At 49.2% G+C, this 21,899-nt stretch overlaps 1 protein-coding gene across 20 annotated transcripts in view; it reads left to right on the plus strand.

The window, feature by feature from the left end:
- Positions 1-5,381: 5,381 nt before the first annotated feature.
- LOC142893203 (calcium/calmodulin-dependent protein kinase type II subunit gamma-like) overlaps positions 5,382-21,899 on the plus strand; it is a 36,259-nt gene continuing 19,741 nt past the window's right edge. For 5 of the 20 annotated variants that reach the window (XM_076033533.1, XM_076033541.1, XM_076033534.1 and 2 more), the window contains exons 1-5: positions 5,382-5,708; positions 7,986-8,080; positions 15,485-15,544; positions 20,376-20,430; positions 20,553-20,618. In XM_076033533.1, the coding sequence (XP_075889648.1) occupies positions 5,644-5,708; positions 7,986-8,080; positions 15,485-15,544; positions 20,376-20,430; positions 20,553-20,618 (341 nt within the window). In that variant the 5' untranslated portion in view covers positions 5,382-5,643. The remainder of the gene's footprint in view (positions 5,709-7,985; positions 8,081-15,484; positions 15,545-20,375; positions 20,431-20,552; positions 20,619-21,899) is intronic. The other 15 variants (XM_076033544.1, XM_076033550.1, XM_076033545.1 and 12 more) reach the window with 4 other exon arrangements.

Genomic DNA, 21,899 nt, shown 5'->3' on the forward strand with positions numbered 1-21,899 from the left:
GGTCCCCTCCCAAACATGATTGACGTCCAACCACGCACCAGTTTTAGCAGGAGGCTGTAAACAGAGGGCTAAAAATGCTGTTCTGTGCATAATTTATCACAGGACGGCATCAATGGAGTGTCAGTCCTCAGCATCGTCACCAAGGCTGATGGAGTTCTGGGAAGAAATGAGTCTCCCTGATAGGATATTGACAATGGACCAACTCCAGGAGCTGAGTCACTTTGTGTCACCTCTGCCCTCGGTTGTGAGTGATGGGTTTACTTTTGCTTCAGTGGTGCGGACAACGCTGGTGTTCCACCAGCAAACACACCTTGTTTCCTCCTGGAGCTCCAGCCTCGACTGGCAGTGGCGGCGGTGGCAGCAGTGGCAGCGGGGTGACTGGGGTCACAGGAGGAGGGCGGGGGAGGGGAGAGGCAAGGGTAGAGTCAGTCAGTCCGGAGCAGCGCAGGAGCAGGAGAGTCATGACTCAGCTCCCGGCCCCGGTCTCCTCCCTGTGCCTCGGCCGCGATGATGTAACAGGCGACACACTCAGCCTCTTTAGTCACAACAAAAGGGAGGAAAAGCGTGTTGCAGCGAACTGCACCGCAGCAGCTGCTGCCGGCGCCGTGTTTGCTCAGATCGTCTTTTGTGAGATGCAAACAGAGCATCGGCGAGCGAGGAGGCGGGGAGGCGGGGAGGTCGGCCACACTGATGCTGCGGCTCTGCAGAGGTGCCGGCTGAGGCTGCACGTGTCTGCAGGCTTCCACTGGCCCCAATCCAGGGAGGAGGGAGGGAAAGAAGAAGATGCGTTAAAGACGGGGGAGCTTTGTTGGCCGTGTTGTCAACTGAAGGTGACATTTTGCGGGCTGCATTTGACCCAATCGGACAGCGCAGAATGAAATGCATTTATTTTCATCCTGGGAGGAAAATGCTTGTACTGTGATTGGAGGAATTGTCTGTCAATCACAATTCAAGTTGACCAATCAAAAAAGAATCGGGGGATGGGGAGGGTGTGGGTGCAAATAGCAAGAGATTGGTGCTTCCTGTTGCCCAGTTTAGCCAAAAGTACAAAAAACATTTTATTGAACCAAGAAAAAGCCAGGCCCGGTGTTTGAGAAGCACACAGATTAAAGAAAATACCCAAATGCATATTTTTTGCTCAATGAAATAACTGTAACTTGAAAATATAAATTGGTATTTACAGCAGTTGGTCCACTAGCATCCACTACATCTCTACATCACTTATATTAATTAAGAGTTCTATTGCAGACATTGAAAACCCAGAATGAGCATCTCAATAGCATTATATTCATATGACTTGAATGGCAAATCTCACATGCTGGATCTTTAAATGGGAAAGAAACATGTTCAAACAATGCTGCGCACCAAGGCACCAAGGCACCAAGTACCACGATTCACGCTGGTCAGTCACCTTGGCTCCTTTATTCTGTGAGTATCATCACTGACACACAGAAAACACATTCAAATCCCAAAATGAGGCCACACCGATAGCAGTTGCAAGTGTTCACTTGGGTTGCAGGGTGCAAGATCACGCTGTATCTTGCGGGTCTTTTTCAAAAACAGCTCTATTTTGACCACACGACTGTCGGTGGCATTTTAGAGCTCCTCTCCACAGAAGGTGGGGGTGAATTAATAACCTCCTGCATCATGCGTCCTGCGGGATGTCCGTCACGTAGTGTGGCGGACAGCGATGCTGCACCTCTCCCTCGCTCTCTTTCGCTTTCTCTCTCTCTCTCTCGCTCTCTCTCTCTCTCTCTCACTATCTTCCCATCTTTTGTCCTCGCACGGTGCCAGCTTCTGCCAATACCATCCCACTTTCTGCTCTTCTCTCGGCCTGCTGTGCTCTCTCACTCCTCCTCCTCCTCCTTCTCCCTCCTCTGCTCCGCTGTCTCTCATCGAGCGGTCCAAGGCGTACTGCCTGTGTGTGTGTGTGTGTGTGTGTGTGTGTGTGTGTGTGTGTGTGTGTGTGTGTGTGGTTGGTGTGAGATAACAAAGGCTGAGGAGTTCACCATTATGTAACTTGTGTGGAGGTTGAGGAGGTGGAGGAAGAGGAAGAGGAGGAAGGGCTGCAGGGTGAGCAGAACGTAGGAAAAGCAGGGCAGGAGAGGGCTGCTAGCCTACGTTTGCGGTGGCTCGTTTGTCTTCACACACACACACACACACACACACACACACACACACACACACACACACACACACACACACACTGGCCTCCTTCTCCTGCTCTCTCCATCACGGTTGCCGGCTGCTCCTGCAGATATGGTCTCATAATATTTGAACTTTCTCCAGTGCTCTCAGCTCGGTGTTCCCACGCCACGAGAGACCACACTGCCAGGGAAATCACGGTTTCTCACCCCCCCCCCCCCCCCCCAACCAGCCCCCCACCCCAACCTGCCCCTCCCCCACCCCAACCCATCCTGCCCCAGAGCGCTGAGCGTGCATTGGGTGCACGGCCCCTTCCAGCCTCGCCCGCCTGTCCGACGGCTCCCACTCATGCCACATTAAACATTTAGCGAGGCACTCTGGGTCTGTGTGACACCATCTTTTAGCGCCGCCGCAGCTAGCGGCCCTCACACTGTGGAAAAAAAAAAACATGGGTGCGTGCACGTCGGCGGAAACCTGATACACACTCGCAGTATTCGCTCAGCCCCCCATCCATGCCTCTCGCATGCATGCGCATGACATGCATACATACATGCGAGTGCACTCTGAAGGAAAGAAAAAAAGAAAAAAAAATGCATTCAGTGCAAGAGGCAAAATCAGTGGCTCAGGGGGAAAATGGGCCCCCCTTCAGTGTTGAGAGCAAGACCTGCATTAATCAGTATTGATTGCTAGTGTGTGTGTGTGTGTGTCTGTGTGTGTGTGTGTGTGTGTGTGTGTGTGTGTGTGTGTGTGTGTGTGTGTGTCTGCGTGTCTGCATGTGTGCGTGCTTATGCAATGCAAGAGTGTGGGTCACAGTGTGCCTGTGTGCCGCAGAGAGGTTTGACCAGGGGTTGTGTGTCCCTGCCATCGATGTCTGTACTGTATGTGTGTGTGTGTGTGTGTGTGTGTGTGTGTGTGTGTGTGTGTGTGTGTGTGTGTGTGTGTGTGGACAACAGGCATAGAGATAGGTTATTTGGCCTTATATCTTTATTTACTTTTGCTGTGCATTTACAGACGTGGACACAATTGCCAGTACCCTTTTGGTAACAGAACGAAAACCCAACAACAGTCACTGGAATAACCTGAAACTGATAAAAGTAGTAATGAAGAAAACGTTTTTCTGAAAATTAACTAATGAAAATCAGGCATTGCTTTTGAATTGTGGTTCAACAGAATGATTAAAATAAATAGTCTGGACAAAAATGATGGTACCCCTAGAAAAGATTGAAAATAATTTGACCAGAGGGACAGGTTACATTAATAGATAGATCTTGTAACAACCTTTAATCAGTTTAAAGGGTGAAAAGAAGAAGTTTCACGGGACTGTAGCCAACCTCCCTGGATGTGGCTGCAAGAGGGACATTGATGACAAAATGAAGAGACGGATATTACGAATGGTAACCAAAGAGCCCAGTACAGCAAAGAGAATAGAGGTGAACATCAAGGACAAGGTACGTTAGTATCAGATCACACCATCCGTCGCCGTTTGCACCAAAGTGGACGTAATGGAGGACGACCGAGGAGGACATCACTGTTGAAAGCAAGTCACAAAAAAGGTGAGACTGAAATTTGCCAAAATGCATGTTGACCAGCCACAAAGCTTCTGGGAGAGTGTCCTTTGGATAGATGGGACAAAACTGGAGCTTTTTGGCAACGCATTGGTCACATCAGCTCTATGTTCACAGATGCAAAAAATGAAGCACACAAAGAAAAGAACACTAGTGTGAAACGTGGAGGGGGCGCAACTATTTTCCGGGCTGCTTTGTCACATCTGGCACAGGGTGCCTTGAATCTGTGCAGGGCACAATGAAATCTCAAGACTGTCAGTGCATTCTGGGGCGAAATGTGCAGCCCGGTGTCAGACAGCTGGGTCTCAGTCGCAGGCCACGGGTCCTCCAACAGGATAATGACCCAAAACACAGAGCTGGGAACAACCAAGAACGGCTAAGAACAAATCAATTCTGACGTGGCCTTTTTTGAGCTAAATCCTATTGGACCGTTGTGGAAGGAGCTGAAATAATGCAGTCTGGAGAAGACACCCTTCAAACCTGACACAGCTGGAGCAGTTTGCTCACTAGCAGTGGGCCAAAATACCTGTGGACCGGTGCAGAAGTCTCACTGTACAATCTGATCATTTGTCACAAAGACTGTCATGAGTAACATATTTAACCCGGTGACATATCAGCACACAAGACCTTCTTCAGTCCATTTTCTTTTTGTGGTATTTCTCAAACTTATCATTACCCATAATAATATTCTATCTTCCATCCATTCATTTTCAATACCCGCTTCTTCCTGCACTCAGGGTCTCGTGGGTCTGCTGAGGCCTCTCCCGGCTGTCCCCTGACACCCTGGACAAGTCACCAGTTCATTGCAGAGCCACATAGAGACAAACAAAGAAAAACAACCATTCACACTCACACCTACACTCAATTTAGAGTTCCCGATTCATCTCACATGCTTGTTTTTGGACTGTGGGAGGAAGCCGGAGAACCTGGAGAGAACCCACACACACAGGGAGAATATACAAACCCCACATAGATTATTCATTATGAGCAAATATTAACATGACCTCAAAACAAAAACAAACAAATATCCTTTAGTCCATGTCATACTAGTCGATACCTTGAGTTCCGCACTGAGCCTTTGAGTTTGAAAGTGTTCTAAAGTGTTGGTTCCTTCATCGCCCTGCCGCCGCTGCCCTTTTATAAAGTTTCACAAATACACTACCAGTCAAAAGTTTGGACACACCTGTTTTTTTATCTTGACTTTCTCCACTGTAGATACATACTGAAGACGTCAAATATATGGCCAAGATATGTGGATTAAGGTGGCAAATGTTAAAAAGACAAATATTTTATGTTGTGGCTATTCTAGATCATCTAAAATATAAAACTTGTTTGAGTTATTTCACACTTTTTTTGATTAATACATATTCCTTATGTGTTCATTCATAGTTTTGATGACGATCTACAATGTCAATAGTTGTGACTGGGAAAGAAAAACCATTAAATCAGAAGAATGTGTACAAACTTTTGACTGGTAGCGTGCATGCTGCGCGTTTTGTATTCTCGCGAGGACTCCACCACTTTACTACAGCCTCGCGCGCGTGCGTGCCCGCGCAGGAAGAGCGAGCGAGCGAGCGAGAGAGAGAGAGAGAGAGAGAGAGAGAGAGAGAGAGAGAGAGAGAGGCGCGCGCGCACCGACCTCATCACCGCCGCCGCCACCATCACTCCTCCTCTTCTGCGTGCGCGGCCCCTCCCTCCCTTTCCGTCGCGGCTCGCCTCCTCTCTCCTCCCCAGCCCTGCCTGCCTGCCTGCCTGCCCGCCCGCCTGTCAGAGGAGACTGTACTACTCCAGCTATCGGAGGCTACAAGGCGGCCACCCTCCTCCCCGGATCTCTTCCCCCCCCTCCGCACGAGAGTCAGCCACCGTCGCACCAACCACCCCAACGGGCTGTCGCTGAAGCTGAACACCCCTACTGCACTCCACGGCTCCAGCCATGGCAACCACCGGGACCTCCACCAGGTTCACCGACGAGTACCAGCTGTACGAGGAGCTCGGGAAGTAAGCGGCACCCTTCGTTACGTGTTGTTGTTTTTTTTTGTTTTTGTTTTTTTAATTAGTCTGGTGTATCGTGTTTGCCTGCTGCCGCCGTCCGTCCACCGCCCCCGCCTCGTCATTATGTCGACTGACGGACGAGGCTGGCCGTGACAGCCAGGCAGGCAGGCAAGCAGCCTCGCCGTGCGGGCCGGCTGCGTGCCGATGAGCGTGTCGTCGGCCGTCGTGGTGCAGTGAGCTGCTTGCTAATGGGCTAGCCTAGCAGCTCCCGCAGTGACGGAGGGCAGCCGCTCCGCTCGCTAGCCAACGAGCTACCGCTACCGATATTGATGAGCTGGCCTCCGCACTGGCGCCGCGGCGTTCCAAAAGCCCTACTAGTTTTAGCGCCGTGTTTCGCCTTCGCTAGTCACCGTGTTACCACCAGCAGGTTCTGCCGCGGTGGTTGGGAGCCAGCCGTCAGCAGGGGCCCCGAGCGCCGCCCAGAGACGTAGCCGCGGTGACATTTCCACGGCCCCCGCGGCGGCTTGACAGCTCGGCGGACCCGAGGCTGTGGTCGCCGGCTAACTAGGCCGGCGGGGCGGCCACTCACTCGCCTTTTCCTCCGTCCTCGTCCTCCACCTCCTCCTCCTTCTTCTTCTCTTGCCTTTCGAGCAGCTGCAGATGATTTGTGTAAGCCGCCCGGGCTTGAGTAACGTTTACGTGCCGCTTCCACTCGCTCAATGAGGAAGTCCGTCCGGGTCTACGGCGGTTCGGGGGCCGCTCGCACAGTGACGGTTCAGCAGCTGTAGTCATTCTCATCTTATCAATAAAAGCATGCTGCGAGCGTGTGTACGTATGTATGTATGTATGTCTGTATGTGCGTGCGTGCGTGCCCGCGCGCGCGCGCCTGTGTGTCGTCCTGGCAAGCTCGAGCTGCAATTTGGCTCTCTCTCTTTTTTGCCTGCTTCGTAAGAGGCGATGACGTGTTTTCTCGGTATTTTGATGACGGTGAGGAGTCCGGGCCTCTACCTCATCTGTGTCATCCCCGCCATGATCAGCTGCAGCATCTGTTGTTCTTGGCCAATGAATCTTGTCCCCCACCCCCACCCCACCCACCCACCACCACTGTTGCAGCTGCAGCAGCAGGGCCACACTTGGCTGCAGTGAGATGTAGCCTGCTTCATTTCCAGCTGCCGGCAATATTTGTCAGCCATCGATTGCAGTGGTCGCACCTCCAGTTGCACCCAGACGCACGCACACACGCACGCACTGAATCACCTTTTCTAACCTGCACTGTGATCAACCCGCCGCTGCCCCTGATCCTGATCCTGCTGCACGCCGAACCCTCACCTTGTCATCTCTCTCTCAGACACACACACACACACACACACACACACACACACACACACACACACACAGAGCAGCTTGTTAATGCATTTCTTGTTCTTCTCTTTTTTGCTCCATCGCAGCACATTATCGTCAAGGCCCCCTGACTTCCACTGCTGTCACCTGTCACCTCTCGTTTACCGTTAAATAATTGAATCTCAGGAGTCGTGTGGGAAAAAGACCAGAGTGCAGCAGAAAGTACAGCAGCCCGTCTGTGTATGTTCAGCATGCAGCCGGCGCAGATGCTGCAGGGCCGACCGCACCGTCTCACACAGACACTACGAACATTTTGTACAGCGGCTGTGGCGAGGCTGAAGTGATGTTGTGAAGGTGTTGGTGGCGATTTGTGTGCTTTTTTTTTTTTTTTTGTCTCTTTGACGCACTAGCGGCTTATAACCAAGCGGGATTACTGTTGAATTTTCATTTGTTTCATTATTTTATTATTGAATACTGCACATTGCTGCGTGAGCTGCAGCCCCCTTCCTTTTGTGTGCTCGCTGTGGCTAATTGAATTTACTGTGAGGCGATAGGTTTTTCACTCTATTGTGTTATTGTGTTCCTATCAGAGATCGGCGCCTTTATTCATGTTTTGAGCAGCTTTTAGTCACTTGTGTGTGTGTGCGTGCGCGTGCGTGTGGTAATTAAACATGTCCACAGTGCACACACAACAGCACAATAAACTAGCCACTGCCAGCGCATGTTGCTGCTCCTTCAGATGTGACACGCGTGCGTGCGTGCGTGCGTGTGTGTGTGTGCGTGTGTGTGTGCGTGTGTGTGTGTGTGTGTGTGTGTGTGTGTGTGTGTGTGTGTGTGTGTGTGTGTGTGTGTGTGTGTGTGTGTGTGTGTGTGTGTGTGTGAAGGAGATCATGGAAGTGATTTTCTCTCCCTGATCATCCTCTGTTGTGTTTCTCTTCCCAGGGGAGCTTTTTCAGTGGTGCGTAGGTGTGTGAAGAAGTCATCAGGACAGGAGTATGCTGCGAAAATCATCAACACTAAGAAGCTGTCTGCAAGAGGTACGCTACCGCAGCATCTGCCCGTTCAACACGCGCACACACACATACACATCTGCAGACACACACACACGGAGAAATGAGTGTGGGGGTGTGTCAGAAATGTCAGCCATTGCGTTGATAAACCAGGCTGGTTTTTCAGTCGGCATCGGTGGTGTTGGTAAGTCAAAGTCGCACAGCTGTAAGAAATCGAGGTTATGAAATTGGCCTGAAACGTTGTCAACCACAGTTGGTGGTCGATCAACACTTACTGGCACAAATCATCAGGACAAAACAGCTGTTTTAGACCCGACCCGAGTTGTTTTTACGATAAAATGAAGACAGTAATTACTGTAAATTCACGTTATCGTCACGGCAGCGTTGGTCGTTGAAAGATGCAGATCGAGCTCGGCTTTTCAAACGTCCCAGGTGCTCTTGTTTTTGGGGGAGGGGCTTGTTCCACAATGTGGGCGCGGCAACAGTAAAAGCCTGATCACCACAACGTTCAAATAGATGTTTTCAATATATATCTCCTGTAATGGATCGGACTGAGGAGGGTTACTGGTTTCCTCGTCAGTCAACACGTTTCAGCGCCGCTGTCGTTTGTGTTGTTGTTGCAACCACAATCAACCAACGTTTCCGCCTCCAAGTTTGCACGTTCGCTCAGTAAGATCGCATCGGTTAAAAAAGAAATCATAGAAACTTTCATTGCAAATTGACTGTAGTTTTTCCCAAACGGTGCAGATATTTGGGACCATTTCTGCTCGTCCCGCCCAGATGGAGTGAAAACAAAGGCGGATGGAAAAAAAAACCGACAACCAGTTTTCCACTTTAATGAGCCTCCTTTGTCTTATAGACGACGCATTGACGCGTCGGCCGCTCCTCTGCTGCATCGCTCGGACCGCCGCTTTACAAGCCATTGATCCCCAAACTCTGCGGACGCGGCGGCGGCGACTCGGGGCCCCAAGTGAACCCTTGGTGGAGCCGACGACCAGTTTGTAATGTGTCGGCAACAGATGCGGTCGCAGTTGCGTCGAGGTGCCGCGTCTGTGTGTCTCTGCTGCGCCGGTCCACACCTGCGAGCACGAGCCTGTCGTGGCGTGTCGACCTGTTGGCGTGTCAGAACCTCCCCTGGCCCGACGCTCTCACACTTAATAGCTTTTTATTTGTGCATGAGACAAATTAGGTGTGCTTGCACTTCCTCCCTCTCTCTCTCTCGCTCACACACACACACACACACACACACACACACACACACACACACAGACACCTGCTCCTCCTCCTCCTCCTCCTCTTCTGCAGCAGCAGCCGCTCTCTCAGCCCTACACACTTCTTCCCCTCGCTGGTCTCGCTGCGGAGTGGGATTGCTTTGTATTTAGGCTAATCCACTTATGCTAAATGTATCTCATCAACCACTAAGACCCCACGGATTCCATAGGCGCCTCCCTGTTCGCCCTGTTGTTGTCGTTTTGCGCCTGATGGTATTTTGTGTCTCTCTCTAAAAGGCGGGAGTAGCAATAATAGAGCGCGTGTCTCTGTTGTAAGGCATTCTGTGAGTGCGCTGTAATACTGTTATTGTTCTACCCCGGCCATCAAGTGTCCGCACAGGGGCAGCTCCCAGATATTAATGCGCCTCTGAAGGGAAAAGCAAGTGATCAGCAGAAAACGCTGGCGGCGCTCGGCGGACACAGGCAGGCAGGCAGCAGTCGGGCAGCACGGTGTAGGTCTGTGGATGCACGTGTGTGTGTTCCACAGTGAGGAGGAGGAGGAGGAGGAGGAGGAGGAAGTGCAGAACAGTAGCTGAAGTCGTTTTGCAGAAAGGCTTCAGAAGAGGATGAAGTAAAAGTGGAAATCTGGATGAAAATCATCGAATTTCCAAGAAATCTCCTGCCTTTGAGTTTTGTGCGGGTTTTTGTGTCGTCACGCAATAAGGGAGTAAAAAACAAACAAACATACAATTGCCGTTGCTAATGCATGACAACACCGCCACACACGTTCCTGCACGTCCCCAAAACAAAAGGTTGTCAAAGTCAGCCAAAGAATCTACAGAACTTGACCCCAAACGGAGCAGAGGTGTTTCCAGACGGGCGCTACGCTTCCAACAGTGTTGTGGAATGCAAACTGTTGAGGGGAAAGTCAGCAGGGAGTGTGTGGATACAAACAAAGACCGTTTCATAGCTGAAACACAAGTTAATAACAAGAAAAGGGGGGGGGGTCATAAATTCCATTTGTCTGTCAGTTTTCATTCACATTTTGAAATTTGCGCACTTTGTGCCGGTATTTTTTTTTTTTAATACTAAACCTTCAGCTGGTTGGTTTCACTTGAAGATGCGCCAACGTGACATGCGGTACTCGGCCTGCGCAGCGAACTTCAGTAGATTGGTAGCAGCGACCGAACATTGCTAATCTGGAATCATTTGATACCGAATTCCAATATATTCAAGAAAGTAAATGATAATCATGTGACATCAAGATCTAAAGTGGCTGCTGATTGGCTTTCACATTACAGAGGCGGGAACTAAGGACAGTGGCATTGTGAAAATTAGCATCATGCTAAAGATTGTAAAGTGGCTCCACTTAGTCAAGGTGGATCAGAATGAAGCAAAATGCAACATTTGTGCCGAGGACGTTGCAGCAAAGGACGGAAACACAAAAAAGGAAAATAATGATTTGAATTGGCAGGAAAATAGAACATTTTTGCGTTGTAATGGCAACAATGTATTAGCGATGTATGTTCAAATTGGTTTTAATACATCTCGAATAAGAAAGAGTAGCGATCTGGAACCGGTGGTTGAAAGCAAGGTATTGAAATTGGTATCACACCAAAACACTTGGAGTGGAACCCAGCCCTAGGTGGCAGTGAGGGAGAAGTCGCTGCCTAGAGGAACCGCGGGAGGCCGCGGCGGCGTTCCCATGCGTCCACACGCAGGCGGCAGGCGGCAGGCGGCTCGAGTGTGAGGGAGTGAGTGAGGGAGTGAAGGAGTGAGGGAGGGAGCAGGCAGCTTGCCTGCTAGGATTTGGGTGGGTTTTTTTTAGCCTGATGGGGCGTGTGTGACCTCACGCGTGGCCTAGTGGGTAAGTCTCTCAAAGCTCCGGTAAACACTGCAGTAATCTGAGGAGGGGCAAGGGGGGAGGGGCGTAGGGGGGGTCGGAGAGGAAGGAAGGATGGATGGAAGGATGCAGGAGGAGGAAGTGTGGAGGAGGTGTCAGGGCTGGATGGATGGATGGATGGATGGCAGTGGGATGTGAGTGGGCAGAGGCACAAAATGCGCACTCGCTTTAAAAAAAGATTTATTTTTCCGGGAAAAAAAAAAAAGTTGTGCTGCATTCTGTTGCTCAGTTTTTGAAAAGTGCATCCAAAGATCTGCTGGACGGAGCGCCAAGAATCTCACAAAATGCCTTGGAAAAAAATAACTCGTGGAGGTGGTGGAAGGAAGTTTGGAGGGTGAAACTCCTTCTGGGTAGAAAGTTGGAGGAGGCGGCTGATGGATTTGTTGCCTCCACCAATCAGAGTGTCCGACTGATGCAGCGGCTGCAGACGTCCTGCAGGGACCGACCAGTGCTCCTCCTGCAGACTGATGTCGTCATGTTGGACGTCTAGATGGAGTGCATTTTTTTGTTTTCTCAAAATGAAACATTACTGAACACAACACTCTATGGTTTCAGTTTTTTGCCAAATAAAAGAGATATTTCTAAAATTTTGACAAAGTAAAATTGCGAATTATAGGTGTTTCCATTACCAGTGTTTTATTGCAATATTTAGGTTTTGTGCAATTCTTGGGGCTCATAGAATTGGAAACACAGCTGCTGTAAACTAGCATCGTCTACAAGCATCACTCGATCTGCGAGGGGCGGCCTCTTCTGATTGGTTCTGACGAAATTGGCGTCAGTTGTTTCACTGTTGCCATTATTATTCATTATAATCAGTGTGTAACCCCAAATTGTCGTTTTGGTCCAGTGTTTTTTTTTATCTGCCCCCGTCCACATTAATTCTGAAGGTCCACCTGCTTGACGGCTTCGTTCCTGCTCATTCAGGAACTCCCCGCAAGAAATGGGTTGACAGCAGCACCATTGCTGAAAGAAACATTGCTATTGTTGTAGTTAGATAACATTGCATTTATTGATTTTAGCTTTTATCTAAATTTATTTCAAGCTATATTGTGCTTCAAAGCCAAACAAGTAAGGTGAAATAGAATAAATAGTAGATGAGATATGTTGAAAACATTATTTTTATTATTATCATTATTATTATTATTATTATTATTATTATTATTATTGTTATTATTATTATTATTATTATTATGTAGACAGACCCTCAACAAACAAATAAACCCCTAATGATGTCAGATATCCCTGCATGTGCTCGCCTGGGCGGACCAGCAGAGCGGTCGCACCTGCCAGACTGTGTTCCGTGGAACCGGTTGGATTCTGAAGCCTGTTTTGAATGTCAGCTGCCACCAAGTATAAATAGCAGAACGGCGTCCACACACTCTGCAGCAGCAGCGGCAGCTGCTATTGTTAGCAGGCCGTTCAGATGCCGGCGAGAAAAAAAAAAAAGAAGCCCAGCCGCGTCGCACATTAACGATATTCCTTTGAGCCGGTTCGCTATCGAAGGTGCTTTTAGCAGCTGTTGCAGCTCCTCCGTCCCCTCGTCCTCTCAATGCAACTGGGGGGAGGGCTTTGAAAATGAAAAAAAAAAATCTGAAATCTTGAGCTGTAACTGTAAATTGGCAAGAGTTAGTATTTTTGAAGAAAGACCTCGTGTAGCGACACCTTATAGTAAAAATCAGGAGGGGCGATTATTGGATGTTTTGAATTGATTTGAACCATTAAAGTGCCGTGACATTGAACTTGATTAGAAACCACAAACTTTATCGTCACGTTGGGAGCGGGAAAATGTCCTGATTAACAACTACAACAACGACAACAACAATAACAACAAGGAGCAGAAGTCGTGTTTGGGTTTGTGATTCTGTCCACATCAGCTGCTGCTGCTGCAGCGCAGCGTCACGCCGGCTGGACCTCGCCGACCTCACGACCGCCGCCAGTCACAAGTCTGAAATAGATCCCCAGTCACTGGCACAGAGAGAGGTGTGTGTGTGTGTGTGTGTGTGTGTGTGTGTGTGTGTGTGTGTGTGTGTGTGTGTGTGTGTGTGTGTGTGTGTGTGTGTGTGTGTGCTGCATGCTCAGCTGATGTAAGGTCTGCTGTGGGCCCGCCCCACAGCGAGGCAGATGGCCAATTAGAGAGCAGCAGGAAGTGCCAGTCATTAGCCTGCGGCCCTCTTCCTCCTCCTACTCCTCCTCCTCCGCCTCTTTCGACACACTTGCACCAACAACTAAGAAGATTGAATGAATTAGTGAGTGCTGCAGTGACACTGCACCAGGGTGGACACACACACACACACACACACACACTCACAGGGGAGCCGTGCTTCTCCTCCAGCTAATGGGCGTTGTGTGTAATCCTCCTTGTCTGTGTAGTTGTGCGCTGCTACTTCGGCCTCTCTCTCTTTTCTTCAGCCACTTTCTCTCCGGTCGGGAGGTTCGACACCTGTGTGGCAACAGAGAATTGGTCGAGTCATTGCAGTGAGATGCATCACAGGATGTGTGACTAGTGCTGCGTAGCGAAACGTCTTTACATTTGGATCGAATAACGAAAAATGGAATCATCTTTTGATGCCAAATAACTGCAACTGTACTCAGTTCTTACATTTTACAGTTCTTTAAACTTTTAATGCTGCAGCAGTGTAGTTTCCCCATTTGGGATCTATCTGTCTGTCTGTCTGTCTGTCTGTCTGTCTCAAAGGAGTAAATGTTAGCGTCTGCCTGCCAATCATCATTTGGCATCAAGATCTGTGTTGGCTGCTGATTGGCTTTCACTTTATAGAGGCATGACTAAGGACACTGGCAAACTTTTGATGACATTATAGTGAAAATTAGCCGTCATGCCAAAAATTCCAAAGTGCAATTCTAAATGCAACATTTGTGCCCAGGGACAAAGGACAGGAACGCAACAAAGTGGATTTGGACAAAGTCTTGATTTGAAGACGTTCTGGTTCCAAAGTGTTTTTCCATTTGTATATATATTTAGATTGTAATATTTTTTAAATCATTTCTTCCTTGTCCTCCCGGGCTTGGTGCAGCAGTATTGAAGGTTTCAACATTCCAAGCCAGAATTAAACTCACAGATTTTGACGTAAGAAACGTTCAGCGGCTGATCAGCCTGTGTGTTGGTGTGAGCTTGGTGAGGTTTGCTTTTCATTCTGTTGTACCAGCCCCGCCCCCAGTGCTGTCATACCATGACTTTGGAGAGGTCGGGGGGAGGGAGAGGGGGAGAGAGAGGGGGAGGTGGTGGCTCAGTCAGCCTCCATCCCATCATCACTGTGGGACCGCATCAGCGGGAACACGCACTCAGATCTACTGAATCACACTGCTGGGCTTCAGTGCAGTTTGCCCGGTGACCTTTGACCCGACCCCTGTGTCTTGCAGAAGCAGCGGTTGAAATGTTGTCGCGGCGTTGTGTGGACACACCAGTGTCACGAGCGCACGGTCATGCGCGCGCACGCACGCACAAGAACAAACAGGACTACAGGATTCGATAAAATCCTCAAACAAGGATGTTGGTGTGGACATGAGGTGTGTGGGAGGGTGAGTGGGCGGGATCTCAGCGGCATCGCCGCGCAGCCAGAAGAGTGCAAACACGCTAGAGCGCTATAACTGGGCTTCACACTAACCTCTTTACACACACACACACACACACATACAGTCTCATTAACTTCTTTTTATCCCGAAATCAAACTGATTAATGTTGAATAAGTGTCTCTTTGTCTAAATGCCTGGCTGAAATGTCCAAATAATTTTAATTAGCTGGTAATAGAAAGTAACAATACAATAATTATTAGTTATTGACAAATATTTGACTTCCTACACAGAAAGGAACGGCCTTTATTTCCCTTCCTCTCCGTACAATAAACCTTGAAACCATCTAATGGTAATCAGTTGGTAACAGTATTGTAATCCAATAGTAATCAGTCGGTAGTGATATTGATCTAATAGTAATTGAATGGTAATAATAGTCATTAATTAGTAATTATATGGTAATAATCAACAATCAGCACCTATGCATGGTCAGTCAACTCCATCCTTTACTTCTTCTGTTTGCTCCACTTGGTGTGTGTATATGAAACAGCCCCCTTGTGATGTCACATGGGGCTCCAGTACGCCTCCGCCTTGCTTTTGTCCTCATTTTCAGTTCCTTCTAGCTGATGGCTGGAAACTATTGTCCCCAAACGATTGCAACACCTTCAAGCAGCGAAGGCTGCAGTGGTGGTTCTAATATCTAACGTCCCCCGACCATGTGACCACGCTGCCCAGTCGCTGCTGTTCGCACCATCCTCCTAACCTCCACTCTCTTCCTGTCCTCCTCAGACCACCAGAAGCTGGAGCGCGAGGCTCGTATCTGCCGTCTCCTCAAGCACCCCAACATCGGTGAGTTTCTCTCTGCGTGTGCTTTCTGCACCGCCGAAGCCGCAGCTTTCCTTTTTTTCTTCCACCAGTTAAGAGTCACCGGTGTTGGCCGTCCATCACCAGAGCATTTGCCAAATTACAGCGAGCTGAGTGGCTATTGTATTTCTTAAATGCAGGTACGGGTCAGCCAGACCTGCAGGTGGCAGTGCAGGCTGTGTAGATGTAGTTGACGTGGCTCCGGTGGCTGGAAAACACAGCGTGAGCGAGCCAGACGGTTGCTGTGAGCGCTGACAGAAGGTTATCTCACTCTTGGTGACAGTGTGACAGCAGCTCGGCGCTCCGGCCCATCAGACGGGACAGACGTCTGGCCGACGGACGCGTCAGTGCAAAATAAACATGGGCGGCTTGGTGTCGTCTCAGCTCTCTGGGTTTCATCGCTGCTGTTCTTTTGTGTTGTGCCGAGTGGAGCCGTTTGGTTGTAGCGTCCTGGAGAATGAATCAATGAATGAATGAAGAACTACACCGTCTTTAACCAAGGGTGGCCATCGGAATTCTGGGATCCTTATCCAATGTCAAAAAATGAATAATTTCCCGGTGCTAAATTCCAATATATTCAAGGAAGTAAATCTCGTCGCTGCGAGTCAAAAGTCTAAAGTAGCTGCTGATTGGCTTTAACACTATAGAAACAGGAACTAAAGATACTGGCAAACTTTAGTTGACGTCGGAATGAAAATTAGCATCATGCTAAAGATTCTCAAGTGGCTCTGTTTCATGAAGGTAGTAAAGCAGAATGTAGCTTTTCTGCTGAGGGCTTGGTAACAAAGGACGGAAACGCAGCAAGGTGGATTTGGAGAAAATGTCATTTGAATCAGCAGTGAAATAGAAAATAAACGTTTTGTGCTGTAATGGCAACAATGTATTTTAGTTGTTGTTCAAATTGGTTTTTAAAACATCCGGTATTGGAATATTGTTCTGTAACCGGTATTGAAATCAATGTGTCGAAAGTGGCATGTCATCAAAACATTCTGAATGGTACCCAACCCAGCCCTGTCTTTGAACTTCCTCTAACATGAATGTGCCGCCTGGAGCTGATAAAAAGTGTTGCTGCTGCGGCAGCATCTAAGCCAGCAGACGCTTCCTCTTCCTCTTCCTCTTCCTCTTTTTCTTCTTCTTCTCCTTCTCCTTCTCCTTCTTCTTCCTCTGTGGTGGTGAAAAGGTGGCTTGCAGCCGTCACTCCCTGCCACCACTAAAATGAATAAGATCAGTGTTGGGAAACTATTTGTGTTTTTTTCCATTGTTCATTTGAGGTCTGAATTTCTGACTTCCTGGACAGCAAAATCATCATCATATCATCATTATCGCCGCCTGATTCCCAAAGTCGGGATTCGAATGTACAAATCGAAGGAAGAAACTTGCAGTTCGACACGTCAGCTCTGTTTACCCGAATTTAGTGAAGGTTGTGCATTATTTATTTCTCTGTCAGGTTTTAGCGTCATCAGCCCGCCCAGTGTTGATCAGTTGTCTTTTTCAGACTTCTGGAGTGAATCAAAGACGATCGGTCGGCATCGTAAAAGTGACACAGAAAAACGCTCCGAGTTGACCGGAGCTCGCAGATGGAAGTGGCAGATATCAGGCCGGCGCCGTCAGTTCAGGGTATCGACCTTCCCAGCGACACCCGGTCGACCCCTCGCCCTCCTCCACCCTCCTCAGCGTTGATTTCCTCCCCCTACTCTCACTTCCTCCTCACTTCCACACATTTTGTACCATCCACGTTGCGTTGTTGGACAAAAGAGGCCGCGCGCGCACATACACGCACTCACACGCACTCACACGCACGCACACACAAAAAGACAGATGGAGAGACGAAACCAGGAGGAGTAGGAGACAGATGGAGGAAGAGTGAGAAGATGGAAGGAGGAGGAGGAGGTGGAGGAGGAGGAAGAGCAGCAGTCACTCTTGTTTCTGGCTGCAGGGTGATCCCACTTCCGTTCATTATACAACCGCTCGCTGCTTTTACATAATGACAAAACCCGACACTGAACCCGGAGCTGCGTCTCTGTCCTGCTGCGTCCTCTGCTGCCAGGCTGCTGCTCCTCATCCTGCTGGCTGGCTGGCTGGCTGGCTGGCTGGCTGGCTGGCTGGCTGGCTGGCTGGCTGGCTGGCTGGCTGGTGTTGACAGAAGGGCTGCAGCAGCATTACCACAGCACGCTGCCAGAGTGACCCTGCTGCTGCATGTGATCACCGCCCGCGTCATGACATCACGCTCACCCGCCCGCCCGTCCCCACCAGTCGCCAGCAGGAAGCTGCTCCTGGTTGGACCACCAGAAGGTCGTGCCGAGCACTGAACCTCTGTGCCGGTTAGTCACCGTGGGGGGGGGGGGGGGAATCGATTCACCGCGATTCTTTTTCTCTACGATTCTGGATCGATTTACAAACGTGAGAGAAAAAAAAAGATCAACATCTCCTTCTCTCCATGCGCTCTCACAGGCTTCCGTACACAGCGCGCCTTGTTGTCCAGCCAGTGTAAGTTGCTGCGAACGGCTCTGGCTGAGGGCACTGTGGAGGAGGGAGAACTTCAGCCGCTAGCGTTCTAGCGTCCTCTCCTCTCCTCTACCCTTCTCTCCTCTCCTCTCCTCTACCCTCCTCTCCTCTACCATTCTCTCCTCTCCTCTCCTCTACCCTTCTCTCCTCTACCCTTCTCTCCTCTCCTCTCCTCTCCTCACCACTCCACTCCTCTCCTCTACCCTTCCCTCCTCTCCCCTCCTCCACGCTGCCAGTGACGTCTTCAGCTCCCGGGTCATCGTGCGAGGCGGTGGGTCTGAGTGAACCTGCCCCTCCCCCACCCACCGCACTGTCAGAGCTGCCTCACTTCCTCCCTGTTAGCTTGAACGTGTTCTCGTAGTCACTGAGATTTGAGACGTACTTAAAAATCACGCAAAACAATGATTTGTGTCATTTGTGGACAAATAAATTTTTGTGACTGTCTGGGTGAAAAGTAGCACTGAACCTAAGGTTTGAGTTTGTGTAATTTTAAATAATGTACACTACCAGTCAGTAGTTTGGACACACCTTCTCATCCATACCAGCAATATATATGAAAATATGTAGCAAAGAAAATATTATTAAATATCTCTAAATGTTTTATATTAATGGTGGCTATTTTGAAGAAATTAAAATATGAAATGTTTTTTGTTTACTACATGATACCATATATGTTTCATCCATTCATTTGTTTAGGTCCCCTAAGTGAGAATTGATATCGTAAATAGATAATATCAAAATGAAAGAAAAATGATAAATGAGAATGTGTACTACCCAAGCTTTTGACTGGTAGTGTAACTAAAAAACTGTATTCTGATTTGATGCCGTCATTTGCCTAGCTATCAACACACCCTGCAGTGTATCACTCTTGAATCAAGCATCGACTTTGAATGAAGACGACCAAAGATTCACATCCCTACCGATTAGCAGTTATTCCCTTCATTCCTGCGCAAAAATCACGTTTAAGAATCACGTCAAGAATTTGACGAGACGACGGCAGACGGCCGAAAAACAAAAACAAAGACTGTCCTCACTCCCTGTTGCTGCAACTAGCAGTTTGCGTACGCAGAAGTGGGAGGAGTCGGCCTGCGCAGAGCCGCTCACCGTCTGACCCGTCAGCCGACCTGTAGTCTGGCCCAGAAGTCATGTGACTCCATCAGGGCTGCTGCTGCTGCTGCTGCTTAGAGGCTTTTGTGGACGTTTGAAATAGTTCTCTGCTCCCGTCATCCGTCCCTGGTTCACCTTCCTCCACCGCCACATGACATTAGAAGGCTGCTAAAGTCAATCCAAGCAGCTGAATTAAAAAAAAAAAAAAAAAAAATTGCCGACGTGACAAAGTGTCACTGTGACTCAACGACAGGAAGGTCAAACCTGCAGAGTGCTTCAAAACCCCCCCCAACGCATTTTACAATCTGTGGATTTTCACACAAACTGCTGCGACTGATGAATAGTCGTCTGCTGGAGGCGAGACGCCTGGCCGCTGTTCAGGTCAGTGATTGGTTCGTGAGATAGAAGAAGTTGATTCACTGACTTGCAGCTGCCTGTATTGATCAAAACAAGATCAGGATATGTTTTAAAGCTGCAGAATCGACTATGATGATGATGATGGTGGTGATGATGATGATGATGATGACGATGATGTTAAAGAAACCAGTCTGAGATGCCTGGATTATTCTCCTGCTGGAGGTGGCAGTCAGGAGATGCTACACTGAAAGGATGGACCTGCAGTCTGGGAGGCGGTGGAGGCTGCAAGGTGATCAGAGGGTTCTGAGGAGCCCAAACTGAGCTGAACTGAGCAATCGAGACTCTTGAGACCAGGCAGTGGTTTTTGGTTTGTTTTTAAAGCTTCTATCATCTAGATTTGGTGAGTGTGTGTGAACTGGAGCCTCAGTTTGGTGTTCTGAGCTGACAGGAGGGACGCTGCTGGTGTGTTTGTGAATCCTCGCCCATCGGCAGCTTCTGAAATGACCCGTCGCTCGGTCGCCTGTCTTCATGCTGTGGTTGAACTTCAGCAGGTCGTCTTGGCCACACCCACAGCCCGGGTGTACTGAGCTGCTGCCGTGTGATTGGCCGATTAGAGGAGTCGTCTATTGATGTTGTTGGTGAATGTATTTTGCTGTATAGAGAAGATTTAAACTGAAGTCTGACTCCTGGCTTTTATTCACGTCTCTCCTAATGTTATGTGTGTGTGTGTGTGTGTGTGTGTGTGTGTGTGTGTGTGTGTGTGTGTGTGTGTGTGTGTGTGTGTGTGTGTGTGTGTGTGTGTGTGTGTGTGTGTGTGTGTGTGTGTGTGTGTGTGATGTCTTTGCAGTGCGACTCCATGACAGCATTTCAGAGGAAGGCTTCCATTACCTCGTCTTTGACCTGTGAGTGTCTCTCTCTTCTCAGCACACGAACACACACACCCAGTGACATTTCATCCACAGCCGCAGTGTGTTTGTCTTTGCTATCGACTAACGTCTCTTCCCCCCCCCCCCCCCTCCCCCAGGGTGACAGGAGGCGAGCTCTTTGAAGACATCGTGGCCCGGGAGTACTACAGCGAGGCTGACGCCAGGTACGAGCCGCTGCCACGAACTCACAACCTTAATCCCATTTATAACACTTGGATCGTCTGGCTGGTGGAACGAGCACGGGGGGGGGGGGGGGTGCACGATTGGCTGGTTGGTATTCCTGTCAGTGAGCGGAGCGCGTATCACTACGTCCGTGTACACGTCTCTGTCTTTTGTGCGTCTGTCTGCGCATTACGGACACACAAGGACGCGACAATGATTTCAGACAATGCGAAAATATCACCCGTCCGTCTTGAGTGAGTCCGAGACACAGTTCAGATAAAAAGCAGACGCGGTTTCGTATTTTGATGAATAGAAAAAATCTCAAATGTGAAGAGTTGAGTTTTTTTTTGTTTTTTTTTATATTTGGGCTGTGTTCAACACCTCTGGCCACAAGCAGCCTTTTTTCTCTCTCTGTTTGCCACGACCTGCCTGCGTGTGCGACTGCACTGAGGAACTGTGACATTTAAGCTGGTCGTCTTCTTCTCTCTGTCTCTCCGTGTCGCTGCTCCTTCCACACACACACACACACACACACACACACACACACACACACACACACCCCATCCCCGTGGCTACGTGCGGCGCAGCTAATGAAGTCTGTCGTACAATTGGATTAGGGGGCTCTTTGTCTGTTCACACACACAGCAAAGGATGGGGCTTTGGGAAGACACACACACGGAGAGGCAGAGCGAGGCACGTGGACTGAACCTTCAGAGTGGCTCTCAGTCTCTCGGCGCCGACCTTTGACCTGGTAACCTTTGCAGCTGAACACGAGCCTGCAGCAGCAGCAGCAGCAGGATGACGGCGGCCGACACTCTGCTGCGGCTGCTCACCCAAGATTCTGAAGATTCTGGCTGGTGCGATGTAACCATGATTTATGAATGACGGCTGAACTGGCCCGTGCCCCGCCCCCTCCATCTTTAAGTTCGCCGATGCAAGTTTCAAGTATTGATTTGTCTAAAACGGCCGCGCCTGTAAATTAGGGCGCTGACAAATGATGACGGGTGGAAAGTGAAAGGTTTCCTCCCTCAGCCTGCAGAGAAACGAGGAGGAGGAAGAGGAGGATGTTACACTGCTGCAGGAGTGTAGCGACACCAAACTCGCCTTTGCTAACAGAAACACTGGGAAATTATGTTTTGCTGAAATGCAGATGCCTATTTATTTTTTTTTAAGGGAAAATGACATAGCCCTGCCATGCTAGCTAACGCTAATCCCCCAGGATCCAAGATGGCCGCCAATTCATTTCCATGAAGTTGCTCACCCAGCGCATACAGCTAAAAAAA

This window comes from Nelusetta ayraudi, unplaced genomic scaffold (assembly GCF_046127955.1).
Source record: "Nelusetta ayraudi isolate G7.1 ecotype Tasmania unplaced genomic scaffold, CSIRO-AGI_Nayr_v1 ptg000042l, whole genome shotgun sequence".
Lineage (NCBI taxonomy): Eukaryota > Metazoa > Chordata > Actinopteri > Tetraodontiformes > Monacanthidae > Nelusetta > Nelusetta ayraudi.